The 24,449-nt window shown below is 35.1% G+C and overlaps 6 protein-coding genes across 6 annotated transcripts; all 6 read right to left on the bottom strand.

Annotated features, from left to right (window-relative positions):
* Positions 1-8,990: 8,990 nt before the first annotated feature.
* On the bottom strand, positions 8,991-10,324 carry LOC135136102 (odorant receptor 49a-like). The gene is made up of 5 exons (XM_064065229.1): positions 10,147-10,324; positions 9,425-10,101; positions 9,292-9,381; positions 9,087-9,242; positions 8,991-9,041 (listed from the first exon to the last, which is right to left on the bottom strand). Exons 1-5 carry the CDS (start codon positions 10,322-10,324, stop codon positions 8,991-8,993), a joined length of 1,152 nt encoding a protein of 383 aa, XP_063921299.1.
* Positions 10,325-11,055: 731 nt separating this feature from the next.
* LOC135136101 (odorant receptor Or2-like) lies at positions 11,056-12,448 on the bottom strand. Its single transcript, XM_064065228.1, has 6 exons — positions 12,262-12,448; positions 11,640-12,216; positions 11,488-11,587; positions 11,355-11,444; positions 11,152-11,307; positions 11,056-11,106 (listed from the first exon to the last, which is right to left on the bottom strand). Exons 1-6 carry the CDS (start codon positions 12,446-12,448, stop codon positions 11,056-11,058), a joined length of 1,161 nt encoding a protein of 386 aa, XP_063921298.1.
* A 166-nt stretch (positions 12,449-12,614) lies between these two features.
* Positions 12,615-14,833, bottom strand: LOC135136100 (uncharacterized). The gene is made up of 6 exons (XM_064065226.1): positions 14,656-14,833; positions 14,074-14,611; positions 13,895-13,994; positions 13,757-13,846; positions 13,554-13,709; positions 12,615-12,716 (listed from the first exon to the last, which is right to left on the bottom strand). Exons 1-6 carry the CDS (start codon positions 14,831-14,833, stop codon positions 12,615-12,617), a joined length of 1,164 nt encoding a protein of 387 aa, XP_063921296.1.
* A 1,382-nt stretch (positions 14,834-16,215) lies between these two features.
* On the bottom strand, positions 16,216-18,185 carry LOC135136099 (uncharacterized). Its single transcript, XM_064065225.1, has 6 exons — positions 18,008-18,185; positions 17,395-17,962; positions 17,247-17,346; positions 17,107-17,196; positions 16,902-17,057; positions 16,216-16,416 (listed from the first exon to the last, which is right to left on the bottom strand). Exons 1-6 carry the CDS (start codon positions 18,183-18,185, stop codon positions 16,216-16,218), a joined length of 1,293 nt encoding a protein of 430 aa, XP_063921295.1.
* Positions 18,186-20,003: 1,818 nt separating this feature from the next.
* LOC135136098 (odorant receptor 4-like) lies at positions 20,004-21,391 on the bottom strand. The gene is made up of 6 exons (XM_064065224.1): positions 21,214-21,391; positions 20,596-21,169; positions 20,446-20,554; positions 20,311-20,400; positions 20,106-20,261; positions 20,004-20,057 (listed from the first exon to the last, which is right to left on the bottom strand). The coding sequence occupies exons 1-6, from the start codon at positions 21,389-21,391 to the stop codon at positions 20,004-20,006; spliced, it is 1,161 nt and encodes a 386-aa protein (XP_063921294.1).
* Positions 21,392-22,380: 989 nt separating this feature from the next.
* LOC135136096 (odorant receptor 4-like) lies at positions 22,381-23,764 on the bottom strand. Its single transcript, XM_064065223.1, has 6 exons — positions 23,587-23,764; positions 22,976-23,543; positions 22,828-22,927; positions 22,688-22,777; positions 22,485-22,640; positions 22,381-22,434 (listed from the first exon to the last, which is right to left on the bottom strand). Exons 1-6 carry the CDS (start codon positions 23,762-23,764, stop codon positions 22,381-22,383), a joined length of 1,146 nt encoding a protein of 381 aa, XP_063921293.1.
* Between the last annotated feature and the right edge of the window lie 685 nt (positions 23,765-24,449).

The raw sequence follows: 24,449 nt of genomic DNA, 5'->3' as shown, positions 1-24,449 counted from the left end.
GTTTCATTTTCAACACGATGACTGTTGCGATTTCAAAAGTCGTAAAAGAAATTGCAGTTCCACCACAAATAATTCCAAGCACGCTGGTCATCTGCACGATGAGCAGAAGTTGTCTATTTGGGAAACGGTTGAAATTTATGTCAAACGGTGTCCAAGTAGGAATCATCGTACCACAGACTTCGTGTAAACCTTTTTCTTCGTTGTTTCGAAGACATCGTGGAATCTCTTGAGTTCTTAATAAAGCATATATGAACGTCCCTGATACGCAGTAACAAGCGTACGATTTAGAATACAAGTTGAGTTTGCGAACAGTTTTGTCAAAATTGTCCGGTTTTCCAAATTCCGTAGAAGCCGTTAGAGCGTCGATGAGGTCGGCGATTTTTTTGTGTCTCCAGACAATGGAAAACGACATGAAATGTAAACCTATTACCGATGTTAAGTTCGAAACGTCTCCACTTAAATTCACGTCTAGGTCATCTGCGAAAAATTTGTCAAAAGGGTAGCGTTTAACAGTTTTCGTACCTTTTATAACAGTGATGAAGTGAAGCAGAAGCCCCACCCAAAAAGGTGAGCAAATGACCACACTCAGAAAATACCGAAAATAAAAAGCGAAAGATACGGGATGGCCCTTCTGTGTCCAGAATTGACGAATTCGTAGTTGTTTTAAACTGTGGTTGAGGAATTTGTCGTCGCCTTTCATTTTGTAATTGTTTGAACAGCAGTCAAACAAGAACGTAGGAATGAATACTTTACGGGTGAGAGCACCCCATTTATACACAAATGCAGAGTTGCGTGAAAAATTCAGATCATCTGGATTGTAATTAACAGATGAATAATTAAATCCCTTATTCTCAAAATTATTGATGTGCCGCTAATTAATGTTTAGACGAGATTAGAAAAAGTCTGAATTAAACTCAAACTACAGAATGAAACTAGCAGCACATCATGTAAGAGTCTGAAATCTGAGTAACATACATTTTATTTGTAATATATGGTAGAGTAAAGCCACCGACACAACCAAGTTTGAATCTCCACGACAGGTACGTGATTTTTTCAAACCGTGTTTGATTTTTTATGATTTTCAGTGTTCACTTTTTTCATATATACATATTTGAAGAAGTTATTTTTAACGACGTTGTCAACGACTGCATTCACTCATTGTAACAGCGATAATTTCCTTCGTATGTATGGGCAATACATGAAAATATAAAAGTGTGCTTTTGTAAAGCTCCATTATTGCTTTGTGAAATCATCCACAAAAATTAAAAAATTGACGAACGAAAAAATAAAAAAGTAAATTCGTTGCTTCGCTTATATTTTCCTATGAGTTCCTTTTCCATATTAAACGTTTTATTTCTGATCTGCTGCAGGTCTCGACCCTAAGCTAGGATCACCAAAGATCCGATGAGACCATTCAAAATTTTGCTAAGGAAATCTGGCTTCAAATTTATGCGCTACATGTTTCCTTATATGACGTTAAAAAACGTAGAATGCATAACAAATTTACTGCAAATTTTCACAACACATTAATATTAATCATTACGGAACATCGATTAAAATTTACTTATTCATTCCCTGGGGAAAGATGACGTCATCTCAAATAAAAAAAAATGTGTTTGTAAAAAAATATGTCTCGAGAAACATGTTTGTGCTTTATTTATATTATTGATTGAATAAAAATAACTAATTTTTTTGTTGTTTAAATTTTATTAACCTTCAAGTAACACACATAAAATATCCAACGATAAAAGTTTTTAAATAGTGCAGTTTTCCAAAAACCATCGCAGAAAAAACACTTTTTTTTAATTAAACTTAAATAAAAAACAACTAAATTGTAGAGATGATGAATCTCATTTGTTGTTGTATTTCGAACCTGAGCTACTTTTGGTTTGAATAAATCAAAATGAAGTGAACGAAACTATTTTCATACAAAAAAATTGTTAACGGTCATTGTAATTGAGCGTAAAAGCTTCATTTCATGAGGATTTTTTTTCACAAGTTTTTCAGTAGTTCTTAAATTTCTTTCTCATATTTTAGAATGGCGATATTCGTTTCTGTCCAAATTCCGTGGTGTATGTGACGGAAATAAAGAAACTCAAAATAATGCTAACTTTTAATGAAGCTTTACCATGTAGTGAAATAACTAAATATACATACTAATAAAAAGTGTTCCTTAAACGCTCACAAATAAATCTTCAGAATAAAATTTTGTCTTGTGTTTCAATATGTGCATCCTCAATCGTCTTAAGTACTTTGTCTGAGAAGGGCGAAATAAGAAGTCGACGTCTTCACGAGCTAAAAATTCTTATTTTTAAGTGATTGTGCGACTGTTTCACTTACAGTGATGAAAAATTCGTGCGACATGACTCCAATGGGTGCTGCATGCAGTTCCATGGGTTGTTGCGATCGCGTAATAATCATCAAAACAGTTTTCTGCAAATCTAACGGGAGATCATACCATTTGGAATTATACACTGCGGTCGGTATCAACAAGCTCTAAAAAAGTACCGTTTACGTTGACCCTCCATAAAAATCGCTCCGTACTTCTGTGAGTAAGATTTGTCCTGCATGGCAGCAAATAAAGAAACTGAAAACCCAACCACCTAGATGAATAATCGCACCAAAATTTTTTTCCTAAAAACCGAATTTTAGACACAGTTAGGGAATAATGTCGTACTTTCATATATTGGTTGGCCAGACCGGCGATCACGATCCCCACTAGCAGAACGTAACTTCCGTTGGGGAACTTATACTGCATGTCGAATAATTCCTGCAGCCTGAAAAACTACTTAGAAATCTCTCATTTTGTTAACAATTACAGGCTAGTACTTGATGATGTGTCTGTGGTACTTAATGCAATGATCGAGGTTCTTCCACCAAATTACTTCCTTCGTGTCATCAAAGGCGTGCCTCAACAATCTGTGCAGATGTTTCATTTTCAACACGATGACTGTTGCGAGTTCAAACGTCGTAAAAGAAATAGCAGTGCCTCCACAAATAATTATAAGCACGCTGATCAGCTGCACGATGAGCAGTAATTGTCTGTTTGGGAAACGGTTGAAATTTATCCCAAGCGGAGACCAAGAAGGAGTTATGGTACCACAGACTTCGTGTAACCCTTTCTCTGCGTTGTCTCGCATACATTGCGGAATGGCTTGATATCTTAATAAAGCATACGTGAACGTCCCTGACACGCAATAACAAGCGTACGATTTAGAGTACAAGTTGAGTCTACGAACAGTTTTCTCAAAATTGTCCGGTTTTCCAAATTCTGTAGGAGCCGTTAAGGCATTGAAGAGATCGGAGATATATTTGTGTTTCCAGACGATAGTGAATGACATGAAATGTAAACCTATTACAGATGTTAGGACCGAAACGTCTCCACTTAAACTCACGTCTAGATCATCTACGAAAAATTTGTCAGTTGAGTAGTAATTAACATGTTTCGTACCTCTTATAACAGTGATGAAGTGAACCAGAAGTCCCACCCAAAAAGGCGTGCCAACGATGACTATCAGAAAGTACCGAAAATAAAAAGCGAAAGACACAGAATGGCCTTTTTGGGTCCAGAATTGACGGATTCGCAGTTGTTTTAAACTGTGGTTGAGAAACTTTTCGTTGCTTTTCATCTTGTACGTTTTTCTATAAGTTTCAGGTGTGTGCTTATATGAATATGAACGGTAATTATTTGAGTAGCTGGCAAACAAGAAAGCAGGCAAATGAATACTTTAACGGTGGGAGCGTCTTATTTATACACAAATCCAGAGTTGCGTGAAAAATTCATATCTTCTGGATTGTAATTAACAGATGAATAATTAATTCCCTTATTCTTAAAATTATTGATGTACCGCTAATTTACGTTTAGAGGAAATTAAAAAACTCATTAAATTAAAAATGACGTTTAGAATATCGTTTTTGTTTTATATAGCTTGTAAAAAATTCAAACTACGAATGAGACGAACCAAGAGTCTTACTACAATTTATTTGTAATAATAATAATAATAATAATGTCACTGATAATGATTTAAATTTGAATCTCCGCTACAGGTACGTGTTTTCTTTTAAACCGATTACATTTTTTATGTTTTCAGCATGGTAATTTTTTCATATATACATATTTGGATGGTATCATCGTAGTGGAACTTTGTTTTCCTTAATCCTTCGAGGCAAGGGGGGCTTGGTAGGCCCGAATGCCAATTTGATTTTCCGTATTTTTTTTTTTAATAATTAAATCTTATTTTGTTGCTCGAGATAATTACACTTAAACATAATTTGGACATTATAGGGCAAACCGTGTCTGTCAAGCCCTTCTATTAATTCGTTTGCCTAAATCCATTATTAATGCAGTGTTGATATTACTTAGGTAAGAAGTGTTTTATAAAGCTAGTAATATGCAAAATGACACGGTATTAGGGTTTAAATGACTAATTTTACGCTTAAATGGATATAAATTATGGGTGAAACGTAGGAAGGGTGGGTTACGAATATTTTCTAGCAAATCAATAATAATGTAACTTTCGACAATTACTTCACAAATATTTCTTTAGCAAATAACTCAATAAGTGAGGAACAATCAAATGTTTATCTCTATTTGGAATTACACAAAAGCAGGTATGTATAGTGTCGTATATGTCAAAATGAAACAACCATGTTTTAATTTCGTCCACCATCATAATGCATTGTACACTTTCCCGAAAAATAAAGACCTAGAACAAATTTGTTTTAAATTACAGGCGACTATTTTGGGCAGATAATCTACGAACCGACTGAACTGATTATTTTGAAACGTTAGTGTTCTAAGATCATTATCATGTACTGTCTGTTGGTAAGGAAATCCGCTTGAAGTCTTCACACGTTTCCTTACCCTAAATAGTGTGTCCATTATGTTAAAAACTTACAAAACTAATTTTTGCAAATTCTGACAAGACAGTAATATTGATTTAGTGACAACAGAACATCGATTAAAATTTACTTATTCATTCCCTGTGGAACGGTAATGACGTTATCCAAAAAATACGACTCGAGAAACAAAGTTTGTGCTTTATCTATTGTATTGATTAAATAATAATAATAATAATAATTAATTTCTTGTTGTAAATTTATTAACCTTCAAGTAACACAACATAAAATATCCAACGATAAAACTGTATAATTTGTAGCTGTCCAAAAACCATCCAGAAAATCATTTTTATGCCACTAATTTATCTATATAAATAAAAATGAATCGCCGAAATGTATGTACGCGCATAACTTCAGACTGCACCAAATTGGATGATTCTTTTTTTTATGTGTTCCTTATTGTCAGGACAAAGTTTGTATATAAGAAAATTTACAAAAAATAAGACAGCTAAAAAATCAAAAAATTCTAAATATTTTGTATGGGAATCGCCACTTCGAATTAATTTCAATAGATGGCGTTCCTGACGGACCTGTCGTCTAACTGACGTGTCATACAAAACTATTTCTTCCGTGCGATTGTGAAAAGTATATTGCATTCAAATCGTTCTTTGTTTTTTCGTAAAAAAAACGTCGTTTATTTTAAGAAAAGTCTTGGTTAAAGTGAATTTAGTTACACATTGCGAAAGTTCTTTATTAATTTTGATCTGCCATTCTATTTATCTATATATATATATTCACTTTGTTGGTTTCGAAAAAACCTCAATCGTTACCGTTATTCGAGGATTTAATTTGAAGTTTTCAATATTTTAAAATTCTCAAGACAAAATTTACAGATTTGATTGACTGTGAAAATAATTCTGTGTCGTTTTATGAAGTTCATGACAATGCCGAGAAGACGACAAGCTGACATAAGTCCACGAAGTCAATCAAATGTGCGACGAACTACCTCAGGTGCAAATTGCAATGATTTATTTCATGGGTAATTCGGATACGGAAGTTGATCAGCGTTGTGCTCATAATCAACATAATAGTCAAACACTGAAGCGAGACATTGGATGGTATGAATAAAACTGAGTAGATACTCATATTCGAAGTACGAAGTACCTACTTGCAAACATTGTATCTCTCCGGACACAAATTGAACATCTACGCGTTTTGCGAGCATTTAATCTAAAAACGAGCATCGGCGTGGCAAATGACTATTTGTCCTTATAAATAATAAATTAAATGTAATATATTTTTGTTTCCTTAAGAATATAAAGTTAACAAAGTTAGTTGAGTTACAAAAGTCTCTTTTGCTCCACGTTGGCCACCAACGAGCGATTTTCATGATTTTTGTGAAACTGGTTTTGAATTTGGATTTTCTGTCCTCGATAGTTGATGCTCAGCAAGAACCACGGGAAAGGAGAAGGCTAGGATTTATTAATGAGGGATAGAACGTTATACAGTACAATACAACAGAAATACAATACAAGTACCTACAATCTGGCTACAATACAGAATACACTACAGATACAGATACAATTCAGATACAATGCAGATACAATACACCACCGGAAGAAATTGCACCAAAAATTGAGAATTTGCAAAATGAAAACCCAAGCAAGCACATCGATGGAACTCTAAACGAAATCTATTGGTCGCAGCGCTCACACGCCCAAGGGAGAACGCAGCCGCATAAATCCAAGGTCGTCTTACCTCATTCTCAAAGAGTGATGCAACCCAGCGTCTAACGGCCAACAGAACCCCCCAGGCCAAAGCGTCTGACGACATGGAGAATTCAGACTCGGAACCAAAGAATGCACTGTTGCAAAATTAATACCCAAGCAAGTGAACCGTGAAAACAAAGCAAAGTTAAGTTAGTAACACATAAAATATACAGTACAATATGCTTCAATTACAAAAGTTACAATATACAAATTTCTCCACGTTTGCCATCAAAGAGCGATGACTGCTCGCTCGTTGCTGTTGCCCAGCAAGAACCAAACAATACGAGGATTGCCATTAAAAGAGAGGAGTAGGGTTTGATAGCATGTGAAAGACACCGTGTTGTGTAAATTTGGACGCCGTACTTTAAAAATGATGCATACGGTATTTTGTGAATTATGAACGCAGTACTTTGTATATTTTAAAGCCGCACTTTATCAGTGCTGAATGCATGTTATTAACAACAAATTTCAAAAAAACTCGGCCATTTTCGGAAAAATATCCACTTTCCTTCGTGTTCACAGCACTTAACACAAATAATTTTTGCTAATATTTATTAACAATAAATTAGAAATTCGCGAACACGTGGTACTGCTACCAGACCGGAATCAAAACTGAACACAAAGGATCGAATATTTTAGCTCAGAAATTGTACATTTTCGGGGTTAATTTAACAATGTTTAAACAAACTAATTTGTTTTTGCTAACCTCGTCTTCTTCGGGAAATGGTTTTCGGTTTAATTATCATATATTAATAGTTATCATATTTAAACATTATGAATTATATTAATTATGTTTTATTTAATTATATCGCGAACATGTATAGCTTTGACCCACCAACTTCAATCGTTTCGAAAATTTATCCAAAATGTAAACATTGTCGAGTAAACGAATCATGAAATCCGATAAATTAAAACTTAAGTCGTACTTACCCTGTTTTCGGTCCTTTTCGGAAAAATATCCATTTTCGTTCGTGTTCGTAGCACTAACACAACAAATTTTCCTTAATATGTATTAATAATAAACTTGAAATTCGCTAAAACGTTCCACTTTTACCCGAAAACGACGCGACGATCTTGCCGCCATCAAACAGAAATTAATACTGATCACAAAGGACCGCGAAACGTGACCTTCGGACAGATAGCTCAGGTGACAGTGACGTCATCGTACGTCACGATAAGATTGCAAAAATTATTTTTCATATTTTCGCTCAGAAATTGTACATTTTCGGGGTTAATTTAACAATGTTTAAACAAACTATTTTGTTTTTGCTAACCTCGTGTTCTTAGGAAAATGGTTTTCGGTTTAATTATCACATATTAATAGTTATCATATTTAAACAATATGGGATAGAACGTTATACAGTACAATACAACAGAAATACAATACAGAATACACTACAGATACAGATACAATTCAGATACAATACAAATGCAAAGTTAGTACCCAATACACCACCGGAAGAAATTGCAAGATCTCAAAGTAGTTATTTCTGCAACTCTTGAGTTATTCTCTAAAATAAATTGACTGATCCATACATTTTTTTGAGTCACTGTAAAAGCAAGTCTAAAAAATCTGAATGCAATAAAAAATTAGGAAAATATACTGATGATATTTTGCACATTTTAGATAGGATTTATTCGGCAAAATCTTGAGATGACGTCATCAAGTTTTTGGGCTTGATAAACAGATATATTTTGATTAAAAACGTACCATGTCAAACAGTAACTTCAAAACGTCTGCAATATTTCAAAATTCAGTTTTGCAATTCTTGATTCAATCAATAAAATAAATTGACTCAGTGATTAATTTTTTTGAGACACTCCCTATAAGCAAAATTAAAAAATATGAATGGAATGATAAATCACAAGTATAGTCTCATCCTATTTTGGATATTTTAAAAAGGATTCATTTGGCAAAATCTTGGACTGACGTTATCAATTTTTTGGAGGAAGTAAATATTATTTTGAATAAAAATTTATTATGCCTATCATATGTTTAAAACATCTGCAAGATTTCAAAGCATTCGGTTTTCCAGATTCAAAATTAAATTGTAGGTGAAACGAAGTTCACGGGGTCAGCTAGTTAGGAATAAATTAAATTAAATCAAATTGTAGGGGTGATGATTCTGATTTGTTGAGAGGTTCGAATAAATCAAAATGAATTCAACAAAATTAGTTTTATACAAAATATAATCAAATATTTGTTTTTCAGAAGGTGTATGGGGGAAATAAATAAACGCAGAATATTCCTAGATTTTATTGAACGTTTGCCAAGTAGTGAAATAACTACAAACTAATAAAAAAGTGTTTCTGAAATGTTTATAAACAAAACTTCAGAATAAAGTTTTATCCGTGTGTTTCAGTAAGTGTATAATAATCTTCTTAAGTCGTTTGCCTAAGAAGAGCGAAATAAGAAGTCGACGTCTTCACCAACTAAAAACTTTTATCTTTAAGTGATTGCACGACAGTGTCACTTACAGTGATAAAAAGTTCGTGCGACATGACCCCAATGGGTGCTGCATGCAATTCCATGGGTTGTTGCGCTCGCGTAATTATCATCAAAACAATTTTCTGCAAGTCTACCGGGACTTTATACCACTTGGAATTATAAACTGCGCTGGGTATCTTCATGCTCTAAAAAGCCATAACTTATGGGTGACCCTCCACAAACATCTTGTCATACCTCCGTCAGCAAAATTTGTCCAGCATGACAACAAATAAAGAAACTAAAAACCCATCCACCTAGGTGAATGATCGCGCCGAAATTGTTTTCCTAAAAAACGACTTTTAGGTACACCAATGGTAAAACTTCGTACTTTCATGTATTGGTTGGCTAGCCCGGCGATAACGACACCCACTACCACAACGTAACTTCCATTGGGATACTTAAACTGCATGTCAAACAGCTCTTGCAAACTGATGATATGTCTGTGGTATCGTATGCAATGGTCGAGATTCCTCCACCAAACCATGTCCTTCGGGTCATCAAAAACGCTCCTCAACAGTTTGCGAAGATGCTTCATTTTTAAAACGATGACACTTGCAATTTCAAAAGTCGTGAAAGAAATAACAGCGCCTCCACAAATAAGTACAAACACGCTTATGGTCTGCATGGTGAGTAGAAATTGTCTGTAGGGGAAACGGTTGAAATTCATGTCGAACGGAGTCCAAGTTGGGGTGAGCAGACCGCAGATTTCCTGTAAGCCTTTTTCTTCGTTGTTGCGAAGACAGTGCGGAATCTCTCTGTGCTTTATGAATATGTAAACGAACACACCCGTCAAGCAGTAAAAGTCGTACGATTTGGAGTACAAGTTGAGTTTGCGAACGTTTTTCTCGAAATCGTCAGGTTTTCCAAATTCCGTAGGGGCGGTTAATGCGTCGAAGAGGTCGGAGATTTCTTTATGTTTCCAGACGATGGAGATCGACATGAAGTGGACACCAACTATGGATGTTAATACAGAAACGTCTCCACTTAAATCCACGTCTAGATCGTCTACAAAAATGTTTTGAATGGGTTGTGTTTTAACGCGATTCGTACCTTTTATAACAACGATGAAGTGAAGCAGAAGTCCCACCCAAAAGGGCGAGCAGATGACGACAGTCAGAAAATAGCGAAAATAAAAAGCGAAGGATACGGAATGGCCCTTCTGTGTCCAGAATTGACGGATTCGCAGTTGTTTTAAACTGTGGTTGAGGAACTGTTCGTCGCTTTTCATTTTGTGGTTTGAAATGGGTATATGAATAGTAGTTTGTTGAGTAGCAGCCAAGAAGTGGGATAATGAATGGTTAAATTAAGGGTGAATGAGTCTTATTTATACATAAATGCAGAGTTGCGTGAAAAATTCAGATCTGTTGGATTGTAATTAACAGATGAATAATTGATTCCCAAAATTATTGACGTACCACTAATTTACGTTTCAGGAAATTAGAAAAAACTCGTTAAATTAAAAATGATAGTTTGAAAATGTCGCTGCTGCTTAATTCATCTAGTTATGGATTCAAGTTGTATTTACGTAGCTGCAGAATGACAGGTGAAATCTTACTCAGTTTCTTTGTAATAAAGGTACCAATATGTCCAGGTACGTGTTTTTTATTTTTCTTCAACACATGTAACGTTTTTTTATGATTTTTAGCATGGGTGTCAAAAATTAGCTGGCTACTTTTGGGTGAAAAATGTAGATTCGGAATTGTAATTGTTGCAGTTTCGGAGTTCTTTTCTTATGTTTTAGCGACGATGGAACTCAACGGTAGTATATCAGAGTAGTGGTTGCTTTTGTGTAAATTTTGGGAAGCTATAATGGAAATAAATAAGCGTAGAATATTCCTCGTCTATTGTGAAAAAGTACACAATAATATTAATGGTGCCACTATTTCATCAAATAAAAAATCAAATAAATAACAATTTTTCAGAAAGCAGGTTTGTTTTTGAATATTCGTAGTAGTCTTTCTAAGTCGTTTGGCTGAGAAGAGCGAAATAAGAAGTCGACGTTTTCACAAGCTAAAAACTTTTATTTTTAAGTTGTTGTTCAATTTGTTCACTTACAGTAATGAAAAATTCGTGCGACATGACTCCAATGGGTGCTGCATGCAGTTCCATGGGTTTTTGCGATCGCGTAATTATCATCAAAACAATTTTCTGAAAGTCCACCGGGAGTTTATACCACTTGGAATTATAAATTGCGTTTGGTATCAACATGCTCTAAAAAAGTATCGTTTATGGTGACCCTCACAAAGTTCGCTTCGTACTTCCGTCAGTAAGATTTGTCCTGCATGGCAGCAAATAAAGAAACTGAAAACCCACCCACCTAGATGAATAATCGCACCAAAATTTTTTTCCTAAAAAGCGAATTTTAGACACAGTTAGGGAATAATTTCGTACTTTCATATATTGGTTGGCCAGACCGGCGATCACGATCCCCACTAGCAGAACGTAACTTCCGTTGGGGAACTTATACTGCATGTCGAATAATTCCTGGAGCCTGAAAAACTACTTAGAAATCTCTCATTTCGTTAACACCTATAAGCTAGTACTTGATGATGTGTCTGTGGTACTTAATGCAATGGTCGAGGTTCTTCCACCAAATTACTTCCTTCGTGTCATCAAAGGCATGCCTCAACAATCTGTGCAGATGTTTCATTTTCAACACGATGACTGTTGCGAGTTCAAACGTCGTAAAAGAAATAGCAGTGCCTCCACAAATAATTATAAGCACGCTGATCAGCTGCACGATGAGCAGTAATTGTCTGTTTGGGAAACGGTTGAAATTTATCCCAAGCGGAGACCAAGAAGGAGTTATGGTACCACAGACTTCGTGTAACCCTTTCTCTTCGTTGTCTCGCATACATTGCGGAATGGCTTGATATCTTAATAAAGCATACGTGAACGTCCCTGACACGCAATAACAAGCGTACGATTTAGAGTACAAGTTGAGTCTACGAACAGTTTTCTCAAAATTGTCCGGTTTTCCAAATTCTGTAGGAGCCGTTAAGGCATTGAAGAGATCGGAGATATATTTGTGTTTCCAGACGATAGTGAATGACATGAAATGTAAACCTATTACAGATGTTAGGACCGAAACGTCTCCACTTAAACTCACGTCTAGATCATCTACGAAAAATTTGTCAGTTGAGTAGTAATTAATATGTTTCGTACCTCTTATAACAGTGATGAAGTGAACCAAAAGTCCCACCCAAAAAGGCGTGCCAACGATGACTACCAGAAAGTACCGAAAATAAAAAGCGAAAGACACAGAATGGCCTTTTTGCGTCCAGAATTGACGGATTCGCAGTTGTTTTAAACTGTGGTTGAGAAACTTTTCGTCGGCCTTCATCTTGGACATTGTGGTCGTCCGGTTGCGGACTATGTTTTATATGTTTTAAGAATTCTAATGGGTGTTTACGGTAATCATAAGTTATAAACCGTAATTTCTTGAATAGTAATAAAATAAGAAGGTAGGAAAATGAATAGAAAAGTGTGTGTTTTGCAGTTGCTTCTTTCTAATTCGGTCACACAAATGTCGCTTTTTTTGCATAATTGATGCTGTAGTTGTGGGTGAAGTTGTCCTCGAGTCCTGTCCCCAAGAACTTGCTAAGTGCGGACCCAGTTTTCTACAAGCTGTCATGTAGAATTCATCATTCGTACAAAGTCTGAAGACCGAATAACGTGAATAAAATTTGGTTTCGTGTCTCTGGTTAATTAGACTATAAAAAATCAAAAACCAGCTAATTAATCTCTCATATTGGTAAGTACGGTTAGTTTTTAATCTCAATTTTCCCTTTATGTTAACTTTTCAGACCAATTTATTTAGTTTAAATAAACATTATCTACTTAAATTAAATTAGGCCGATGACATTCCACGATCGCCTTAACACCATTACGGCACCTAACAATTTCCTTCAATATTTTATGAAGCGCGTGCTACTGTTGCAACACATGGGCGTGTCGCCACTAGCACTATTTTTAAAAGCTTGGCCTCACGTTATTTATTGACGAGTGTTGACGGAAGCGCAACTTATTAATTGTTGTTATTGTTTTTGCCAAAATTGGTACAATACGTTATGAGCCTTAGGAAATAATCAAGTTGAAGGAACAATAAATAAACTTGATGGGGTCTTTGTGTTGCCTTCCACATTTGTGTTTGACAGCTGCGATTGTAGTTTCACGTTTATAATATATGGATCGTAAGGGATTTGTTGCGAATAACTTCTTCGATTATTGGAATTCCTACATACTGGAAGCAGTATGTCGTACGATTTCGTATTACACTAAAACAGTTCCTTTGTGATGCCTTCAGATAAACACTTTATTACATGCGAGTTTAAATTAAGTATAACCTTTTGAAATTACTTGGAAGTTGCATTTAACATTGTCAGGTACGTGTATGCCGTCTTAAAAATCTGCAAAAATTTGTAAGTCAATAAGAAAGTCCAAGATTTTATTCTTACAGTCAGGATCATGACGTGTGCAAGATGACTAAAAGGGCCAGCGTGAATAAGTATAGGCTTTTGTGATCTGGTTATAATCAGAACGATATTTTTTTGGAAAGAAGCATCTCTGTCGTACCAGTTGCTGTCATAAGCGGTATCGCCAATTGAAAATCCCTGAAACAGTCTTTGTGTTTATGTTTTCACCGCTGTTACGGACTCACCTCGTCCATTACGTGTTGACCACTAACTGAGACGATGATGAGGGAAAGCATCCAACCGGAAAATAGCGAAGACGACAATAACGAGAAACTCTGCAAAAAACCGAAAGTTTATGTAACAACCCAAATTATTACGGGTACCTCCATCACTGTGTAACCCAAGCATCCAAAAAGAGCCCCCGAGAACAACACATGTGTAAATAAACACCTAGCGAAATTCTTATCCATCTCTTGACCAATCCTAAAACCCAAAACTGTACTTCTCGACCCCCGCACATTTCAACCCGTACTTAAAAATATCAGTGTGATATTCAACACACTTCTCCAAATTTTCGTTCCTCAGTTTTTCATCTTTAGTGTCAACCGTCTCCAACAACAACCCCTTCAAATGTTGTATTCTCACCACCAAGTGCTCCATCGATTCCATAAGCGAAAAAGATATAAGCGCAGCCCCTTTCAGTGTAAACAAAAGCGTGTAACACTGCCACAGATAAAGAATTTGTTTAAGTGGAAACACATTGATGTCAAAAGGCACCCAAGTCGTCACCACCAATCCACAAATTTCCTTAAACTTCCTCGTCAAGTTCGCCTTTTCGCAAGATTTCAGCCTGAGCAAGGTCTCCAGACACATGTTAAAAATGACAATGTCGATGAAAGTTTTGTACATTCTCGACCAAAACATCAACTTCTTGTTGCGTTGTTCAAAATTTGGCGGTATTCCGAATTTTTCGAAATTAGAAAGGTGCGTGAAAATCTTCGCAATGGGTTGTTGAAACTTGACGAAAGTCGCGTTGAAGTAGAAAACGCCCACTTCTCCGATTAGGATGACTAGGTCTTCGAAGATGTTGCTGGACTTGTCTAAAAAAGAGTGTTTTTGGGTGTGAAGTTCGAAGGGGACTTACTTTGGATGGACACCACTAAGTGAGCGGAGCTGCCGAAGATGATTACCGACTGAGAGGTGAGCATTAGTATGAATTTAATGTAGAACCATTTTCCAGGGTTTAGTTCGTGGCCTTTTTTGGGCCAGATGCAATTGAAGCGGAGGTAGCTTAGAGTTTCGCCTAGGATGACTAGAGGCATGTTTGGCGGAAAGGGAATTAGTACTTAAATTAAGGATGACAGTTTTATTTATATACAAATGAAGAGTTGCGTGAAAAATTCAAATGTCTTGTGTTGTAATTAACAGATGAATAATTGATTCCCTAATTCTCAAAATTATAGACGTAGCGCTAATTTACGTTTAGAGGAAATTAATAAAGACTCATTAAATTAAGAATGACAGATTGAAAATGTCGTTGTTGTTTTACATAGTTAGTTGTGGAGTCGGATCGAAGCAATATATGTAGTAATTGCAAAAAAATAAGTCGTAAGAGATTATGAGTTTGCAGACATGTAGGCAACCATTAATTCATTGAAAACCTGGTATGTATGCAGTTTTTTCTATTTCTTCATACGGGTTGAATTTTTTGTCGATTTTCAGCGTGGTCTTTTAAAAACCGGTGGCTCATTTCAAGAAGATGATTTGAATATATACATATCCGGATTATCTCGGCTGTCTTATTCTGTAATATAATTTTAAATATCCAAGTATTGAACTTTGTAATGACTTATAATTTTCTGGAATATTTGTTAAGCGTGGGCTTATCTACGTAAATAAGTGACAGAAATTCTAAAGTTAGTCAAATTTAAAATTTTCAAACATTTTTCTTTAATCTGCTGCAAGTATATAGTTTTATTTAATCCTATGTCGTGTTTTTGTCATGTTGTTATTTCTCTAATTGAATACAGCTCAAAAGGCGAACTTCAGTTAGCGAAAAGCTTTGGCAGTTTTTATATAGGTATAACACAATTCTTTTATTTTGGCAATGTGCTGTAAAACTACTTCTGCATTTTTTTAGGGGTGGAAACGATACCCTCGTAAATACAGTGTGTCAGACGAAGACAGAAACAAAAACATACCGTTTTACAACATCTTGCCAAAATTAAAAAAAATCAACTACAGTAATTTTTATGCATAAGAAAACAACTCTCTGAAGTTTGTCATTTAGTTTCGATAAAAATACCATAATTTTAGCTAGTACTAAACGGATGAAGCATCTGAGCTAGAAGCATAGAACTAGAAGGCTTTAGACCATCGAATATTTTAAACCTCAAGATATGTAGGTACCATTGTCTCGTTAAATTTGATACAAGACTACTTTTTAAATAAGTAAATATTTAAACTAATTAGAAAATCTGTATTTTTTGTATCTGATGTATCGTAAATATAAATTAAGTCTTTTTAATTTACTTTGTTTAATCTAAGTTTTCTTGTATTGTCTGCTACGAACTTACGACTGTGAATGTATATTCCATAATTTTTTTGCAGTGCAAAAATTAAACCAGACCACGTTAAGCGATTTTTAGAAGCGCATGCTCGAAAATGATGAATTGACCAATCAGAGCTGACTATTCTATAAATGTTAGACGTCGACTAACGTCAATCTTTCAGGTGCAGTCAAGTTTGCGAAAAGTTGGAAAATATTCCTTAACTTGATCAATCCGGACATGAACCGTTCTCTTGACAGTAACTTACCTACCTTCAGCTCTTTTAAATTAGTAGAAATGTCTGCTTTTTCACAAAACTTATAAATATTGTAGTAATATTCTACAGATTTGCTTATCTGTTGACTTTTTGAGTTTTAGTTGGCGTTCTAAATTAACTCAGAATAAAAGACTCCAGTGATGTTGAAGTACAGATTCGCTTGATAATTTTATATACAAAGACAAAACTTTGCCACACAACTTAAGAAACATTTATCGAAATAAAAAAAAATAACTCTGTTTCGTTTCTGGGAAAGAAATTAAGAATTTAAAATTCTAAACACTAGGAGAACAATTTGAAATTCATTTATTGATTATTAAACAGTACTGGTTTTGGTTATCCCTTTTCATCGGCTATATCGGGTGCTCTGCATACTTTTGATTATATTCAGTTTTTTTTTTCTAAGACTTCTTTGACCGACATGGAAATGGTCTGCATTTGAGCCGTAAATCTTTTGAAGTTACTTAGAAGTTGCATTCAACATTGTCATATAGGTGTAAGCGGTTTTAAAAATCTGTAAAAAAATATGAGTCAATGTGGTAGAATCAAACATTTTGTTCTTACAGTCAGCACGATAACGTGCGAAAGGTAACTAAATGGTCCAGCGTGAATAAGTATAGGTCTTTGAGACCTGATTATAATCAGAACGATGTTTCTTTGAAAAGAAGCATTTCTGTCATACCACTTACTGTTGTAAGCGGTGTCGCCAACTGAAAGTCCCTGGAAAAATCTTTTTGTTTCTTTATTTTTAACACTGCTACGAACTTACTTCGTCCATTACATGTTGACCACTAACTGAGACAATGATAAGTGAGAGCACCCAACCCAAAAATAACGAGTACGACAGTAACGAGAAAGTCTAAGAAAAAAACGAAAGTTTCATGTAACGATTCAAGTTACTACGGATACCTCCATCACTATGTAACCTATACACCCAAAGAGCGCTCCCGAAAATAACACGTGCAAAAACAAACAATTGGCGAAATTCTTATCCATCTCTTGTCCAACCCTAAAACCAAAACTAAATCTCTCAACCACCACGATTTTAAACCAATACCCAAAAATATCGTTGTGGTATTCAACACACTTCAACAATCTTTCCACCCTCAGTTTCGCGTCTTCGGTCTCCACCGTCTCCAACAACATCGTCTTCAAATGTTGTATTCTCACAACCAAATGCTCCATCGACTCCATAATTGAAAACGAAATAAGCGCCGCTCCCTTCAACGTAAACATAAGCGTGTAAACTTGCCACACATAAAGAATTTGTTTAAATGGAAACACGCTGATGTCGAAAGGCGCCCAAGTCGCGACCACCAACCCACAAATTTCCTTAAACTTGCGCTTCAAGTTTTCCCTTTCGCAAGATTTCAGCTTGATGAAGGGCTCCAGGTATATGCTAACAAGAGCAGCGTCGATGTACGTTTTGTACAATCTCGACCAAAACATCAACTTCTTGTTGCGCTGTGCAAAATTTGGGGGTTTCCCGAATTTATTGAAGTTAGAAAGGTGGGTGAAAATCTTCGCTATGGGCTCTTCATATCTAACGTAAGTGGCGTTGAAGTAAAACACACCCACTTCTCCGATTAGGATAACTAGGTCTAAGAAGATGTTGCTGGAGTCGTCTAAAAAAAGAGTGTTTTTGGGTGTGGCGGTGGAAGGAGACTTACTTTGTACGGACACCACTAAGTGAGCTGAGCTTCCGATGAGGATTACCGATTGAGATGTGAGTAATAGTATGAATTTAATGTAGAACCACTTTCCTGGGTTTAGTTCGTGGCCGCTTTTGGGCCAGATGCCGTTGATGCGGAGGTAGCTTAGAGTTTCCCCTAGGATGACTAGTGTCATGTTTGGCGGAAAGTAAAGTAGTACTTAAATTAAGGATGTTAGTTTTATTTATACACAAATGAAAAATGCGTGAAAAAATTTAGATCTCTTGGATTGTAATTAACAGATGAATAATTAATTCCCTAACTCCGTGACGATAATTTACTTGTGGAGGAAATTAATAAAGATCCAGTAAATTAAGAATGACAGATTCCAAATGTCCTTGATGTATATAACTTGTTGTGCAGTCGATTCGAACGAATGTCTGCAGAATTGCAGAGTTATGGTAAGAGGAGATTAAGCAGGAGCCTGACATGCAAGCATTCATAAATTAATTTTTAATACTAAGATGTGTTGTTCCGAATTTCCATGGTATGTACGTATTTTTTTTATATATTATTACTGCATTTTTTGTGATTTTCAGCATGGTCGTTTAAAAATGATGGGTTTATTTCAAGAAGATATTTTTAATATATTCATATCTGGATTATATCGTACATTCGCATATAAATTCAAAATCTAGTTTTATATATTTTTGGATATTTGAAATTTATTGAATTTTGAATTACTGTTGAGGTTTACTCTGAATTTGTTTTTATATTTTATTTTTACATCATTTTCATTGATTTTTTTGTTTATTTTAAGCATTTTTGTCTAGTTTGCTACATATATAAATTTTTATCTTATTCTATACATAACACTTTTTAAATTGTTATGTTAAAATTTTTTTCCTCATAGTTAATAGTGGATACTCCCATCAAATAAGTCATATACTTTGTATATATTGTATTTCGTGTATCGTCAATAAAAATTGTAAGTTTTTCCAATTTACTTTGTTTAATTTCTTCTTCTGCTGTTTGTTTCACATTTACGACTGTCAATAGCTTTTGCAATATTTTTTGTCAACGTAAAATATAAATTTTCATTTTAGGATTCGGTACTGTTTAACAACACCTTGCCAAAATAAAAAAAAAAAAACAACTGTAGTGGTTTTTGTTATTAAATTTTTTCTTTATGAAATAAAAACAACTGTTTAAAGTGTGTCACTTAAGTTTCAATAAAATTTCTATAATTATAGGGTTAATGTTGAGTCAAAATTGACTCAAAAATGACACGTTATTACATTCACATTCGTCATTTCATACTAAACGGATCGAACATTTGCGCACAGAACTAGAGAGCTTCAGGAAATCGAATGCTTTAAACGACAACGAGGATTCTTGTGCCGTTTTGGGTTTATTTAACGTTGAATTTTCAAAAAAGCCGGTTTTTAAAATAGGTAAATAATACACTAAACACAAAACTGGAAATTTTTGTATTGCATGTTCCCATAAATACAAATTGTCTTTTTAAAAAACAATAACATCAAACAGATTTCATGTAATGTCACGAATTTCAATAACATAGCTGAGTAAACATGCCAAATAAATTACATTAGAACTAAACAGAGATATAATGCTAAACTTAACTAAAAAATACGAAAGTAGCAATATACAAAAAACGTGAAAATTAAGATTTTGATTACCAAGAGGAAAATTTGTTATCCAAGAGTACTGGAATTGTTTTGGTTATATGTTCCAAATTATTGTGTTAGATGTTCTCACATATTGAGCATTTGTTTTCATTTTCATGGTGCGGTATGAACTCTAACATTGAACTACATATTGTCTATTATTATGATTATCAAAGCTCACATTACACAAAACAGTGGATTTTGTGGAAATATATTCCCCAACATTGAGGAGTAACATTTCTAAGTATATCTATGACTTTATCTTTCTCCTGTATGTATTTAAATCTTAAGTAAACACTACTATTACCAATATAATAGTTGTGAAGTTACTTAGAAGTTGCATTTAACATTGTCATGTAGGTGTAAGCCGTTTTAAAAATCTGGAAAAAAAAAGTGAGTGGATGTAGACTCCAAAATTTCACTCTTACAGTCAGCACCATGACGTGTGAAAGATAACTAAAAGGGCCAGCGTGAATAAGTATAGGCCTCTGAGCTCTGGTTATAATCAGAACGATGTTTTTTTGAAAAGAAGGATTTCTGTCGTACCACTTACTATTGTAAGCGGTGTCGCCAACTGAAAATCCCTGAAAAAATCTTTCTGTGATAGTATTTTCAGCACTGTTGCGAACTCACCTCATCCATTACGTGTTGACCACTAGCTGAGACAATAATGAGCGAAAGAACCCAACCAAAAAACAGTGAAGACGACAATAACGAGAAACTCTAAAAAAAAACGAAAATTCAATCTCCAGTAACAACTCAACTCACTACCGCTACCTCCATCACTTTGTAACCAATGCACCCAAAGAGCGCCCCCGAGAACAACACGTGCAAAAACAAACAACTAGCGAAATTCTTATCCATCTCTTGCCCAACCCTAAAAAAAAAACTACATCTCTCAACCACCACACTTCAAACCTATACCCAAAAATATCATTGTGGTATTCAACACACTTCAACAATCTTGCCTCCCTCAGTTTCGCGTTTTCGGTCTCCGCCGTCTCCAACAACATCACTTTCAAATGTTGTATTCTCACCACCAAGTGCTCCATCGACTCCATAATCGAAAACGAAATAAGCGCCGCCCCCTTCAATGTAAACAAAAGCGTGTAAACCTGCCACACATAAAGAATTTGTTTAAGTGGAAACACGTTGATGTCGAAAGGCACCCAAGTCGTCACCACCAACCCACAAATTTCCTTAAACTTGCGCGTTAAATTTTCCCTCTCGCAAGATTTCAACTTGAGGAAGGGCTCCAACCCCATGCTAAAAATGGCAGCGTCGATGTACGTTTTGTACAATTTGGACCAAAACATCAACTTCTTGTTGCGCTGGTCAAAATTTGGGGGTGTCCCGAATTGTTTGAAGTTGGAAAGGTGGGTGAAAATCTTCGCGATGGGTTCTTCATATCTGACGTAAGTGGCGTTGAAGTAGAACACTCCCACTTCTCCGATTAGGATGACTAGGTCTAAGAAGATGTTGCTGGAGTCGTCTAAAAAAACAGTGTTTTTGGGTGTGGGGTGAAAGGAGACTTACTTTGGAGGGACACCACTAAGTGAGCGGAGCTTCCGAGGAGGATTACCGATTGAGATGTGAGCATTAGTATGAATTTAATGTAGAACCACTTTCCTGGGTTTAGTTCGTGACCTTTTTTGGGCCAGATGCCGTTGATGCGGAGGTAGCTTAGAGTTTCGCCTAGGATGACTAGTGTCATGTTTGGCGGAGAGTGAATTAGTACTTAAATTAAGGATGATAGTTTTATTTATACAGAAATGAAAAATGGGTGAAAAATTTAGATCTCTTGGATTGTAATTAACAGATGAATAATTAATTCCCTAACTCCCAAAATTATAGACCTGATGATAATTTACTTCTGGACGAATTTAATAAAGACTCTGTAAATTAAGAATGACAGTTTGAAAATGTCCTTCTTACTTTATATAGCTTGTTGTTTGAACGAACATCTGCAGTATTTTTAGAGTTAAAGTAAGTGATGTGTTGTTATGAATTTCCATGGTATGTACGTATTTTTTTATATTTTTTCAATATGGGTTGTATTTTTTATGATTTTCAGGATGGTCGCCTAGAAATGGGTGGTTTACTTCAAGAAGATATATTTTTAACACACATCTGGATTATATCGTCATATTGGAATTTAATTTTAGTCCGCACACTATCATATTCGCTTCAGAAAAGGATGTTTTAATATTTTTGGATATTTTAAAAATTATATTCTGATTGACCAACTTATAATTTTCTGTATTATGTAGTAAAACACGTACTGACAACAATTTAAACGTTGGTCTGAATTAAATTTACATTTGAATTAGTAGTGAGGTTTACTATGAATGTGATTTTCATTAAAAAAAAATTGTATATTTTAAGATTATTTACATTTACATTAATATTAAGTTAAAATAAAAATAAGCTGAAGAGAAATTTGTATTTTGTGTTTCATGTGTCGTAAATAAAAATTATAAACTTTTCAAGTTTATTTAATTTAATTTACATTTTCTGTGCTGTGAATACTTTTTACCATTTTTTTGACACAATAAAATGAGCATGGGTTTGAATTTTCATTTTCGGTTTTGTTAATTGGTTATAACTTACCATAAATCATTGATTTCGGCAAAATACTTGTGCATTAAACAGAAACTTTATTAACTTTTCATAAATTTATAATCATAATAAAAATTTTTGAAATTATTTAGAAGTTGCGCTCAACATTGTCATGTAAGTGTAGGCGGTTTTAAAAATCTGTAAAAAAATTCTGAGTCGATGTTGTACAATGAAAATTTCACCCTTACAGTCAGCATCATGACGTGTGAAAGGTAACTGAAAGGGCCTGCGTGAATAAGTATAGGTTTCTGCGACCTGATTATAATCAGAACGATGACCTTCTGAAAAGACGGATTTCTGTTGTACCAGTTGCTGTCATAAGCGGTGTCGCCAACTGAAAATCCCTGGAAAAATCTTTTTATTTATGTTTTCAACACTAGTACGAACTCACCTCGTCCATTACGTGTTGACCACTAACCGAGACGATAATTAGCGAAAGCACCCAACCGAAAAACAGCGAAGACGACAGTAACGAGAAACTCTAAGAAAAAAACGAAAATTTCATGTAACAACTCAAACTAGTACGGGTACCTCCATCACTTTGTAACCAATACACCCAAACAGCGCCCCCGAGAACAACACATGCAAAAATAAACACCCAGCGAAATTCTTATCCATCTCTTGTCCAACCCTAGAACCAAACCTACATCTCTCAACCACCACAATTTCAAACTAATACCCAAAAATATCGTTATGGTATTCAACACACTTCAACAACCTTTTGTTTCTCAGTTTAGCATCTTCAGTATCCACCGTCTCCAGAAGCATCACCTTCAAGTGCTGTATTCTCACAACCAAGTGCTCCATCGACTCCATAATCGAAAACGAAATCAGCGCAGCCCCTTTCATCGTAAACAAAAGCGTATAACACTGCCACAAATACAAAATTTGTTTAAGTGGAAACACGTTGATGTTGAAAGGCACCCACGTCGTCACCACCAACCCGCAAATTTCCTTAAATTCCCTCGTCAGATTTTCCCTTTCGCAAGACCTCAGTTTGAGAAAGGGCTCAAGACACATGTTAAAAATAACAACGTCGATGTACGTTTTGTACAATCTAGACCAAAACATCAGTTTTTTGTTGCGCTCTTCAAAATTCGGCGGCGTTCCGAATTTTTCGAAGTTAGAAAGGTGCGTGAAAATTTTCGCGATGGGTTGTTGATACCTGACGTACGTCGCGTTGAAATAGAAAACGCCCACTTCTCCGATTAGGATGACTAGGTCTTCGAAGATGTTGCTGGAGGCGTCTAAAAAAGAGTGTTTTTGGTTGTGGAGGTGGAAGGGACTTACTTTGGATGGACACGACCAAGTGAGCGGAGCTTCCGAAGAGGATGACGGACTGAGAGGTGAGCATTAACATGAATCTGATGTAGAACCATTTTCCTGGATTTAGCTCGTGGCCTTCTTTGGGCCAGATGCAATTGAAGCGGAGGTAGCTTAGAGTTTCGCCTAGGATGACTAGAGGCATGTTTGGCGGAAAGTAGATTGGTACTTAAATAAGGATGGCACTTTTATTTATACACAAATGTAGAGTTGCGTGAAAAATTCAAATGTCTTGTGTTGTAATTAACAGATGAATAATTAATTCCCTAATTCTCAAAATTACAGACGTAGCGCTATTTTACATTTAGAGGAAATTAATAAAGACTCATTAAATTAAGAATGGCAGTTTGAAAATATCGTTGCTGGTTGTGGAACGAAACGAACGAATATTGCAGTTGTTGCAAATTAGAGTAATAGCAGATTGCGACCCATAGGCAACCATTAATACATTAATAAAACAAGGACAGAAGTTTTCATAGGATGTATGTATGTACTTTTTAATATTTCTTCAAACCGGTTTCATTTTTTTTAAGATTTTCAGCATGGTCATTCTAAAGTGGATGGTTTATTTTAAGAAGATGCACTTCAAAATATAATCTTTAAATACCAAGTATTGAAGACTGCAGCAACTTATAATCTCCTGAAATATTTATTTGATAAATGTGGGCTAGTACAAAACATGAACATGTCTACTTAAACAAGTAGTTCAGGTTTACATTACATTAAAATGTTTTCTTTGTATATCTTTTTCATAATTTTTTTTTTGTGTTTGTTTCAAACATTTTTTCTCTAATCATATATTTATTTAATTCTGTGTCATTGGAGATATT

Source organism: Zophobas morio, unplaced genomic scaffold (assembly GCF_036711695.1).
Source record: "Zophobas morio isolate AGI-343-1 ecotype UQ-CSIRO unplaced genomic scaffold, CSIRO_AGI_Zmor_V1 ptg000026l, whole genome shotgun sequence".
In the NCBI taxonomy this organism is placed as follows: Eukaryota; Metazoa; Arthropoda; class Insecta; order Coleoptera; family Tenebrionidae; genus Zophobas; species Zophobas morio.
The sequence above is the reverse complement of the archived record's forward strand: the minus strand, read 5'-3'. Positions and strand labels throughout refer to the sequence as shown.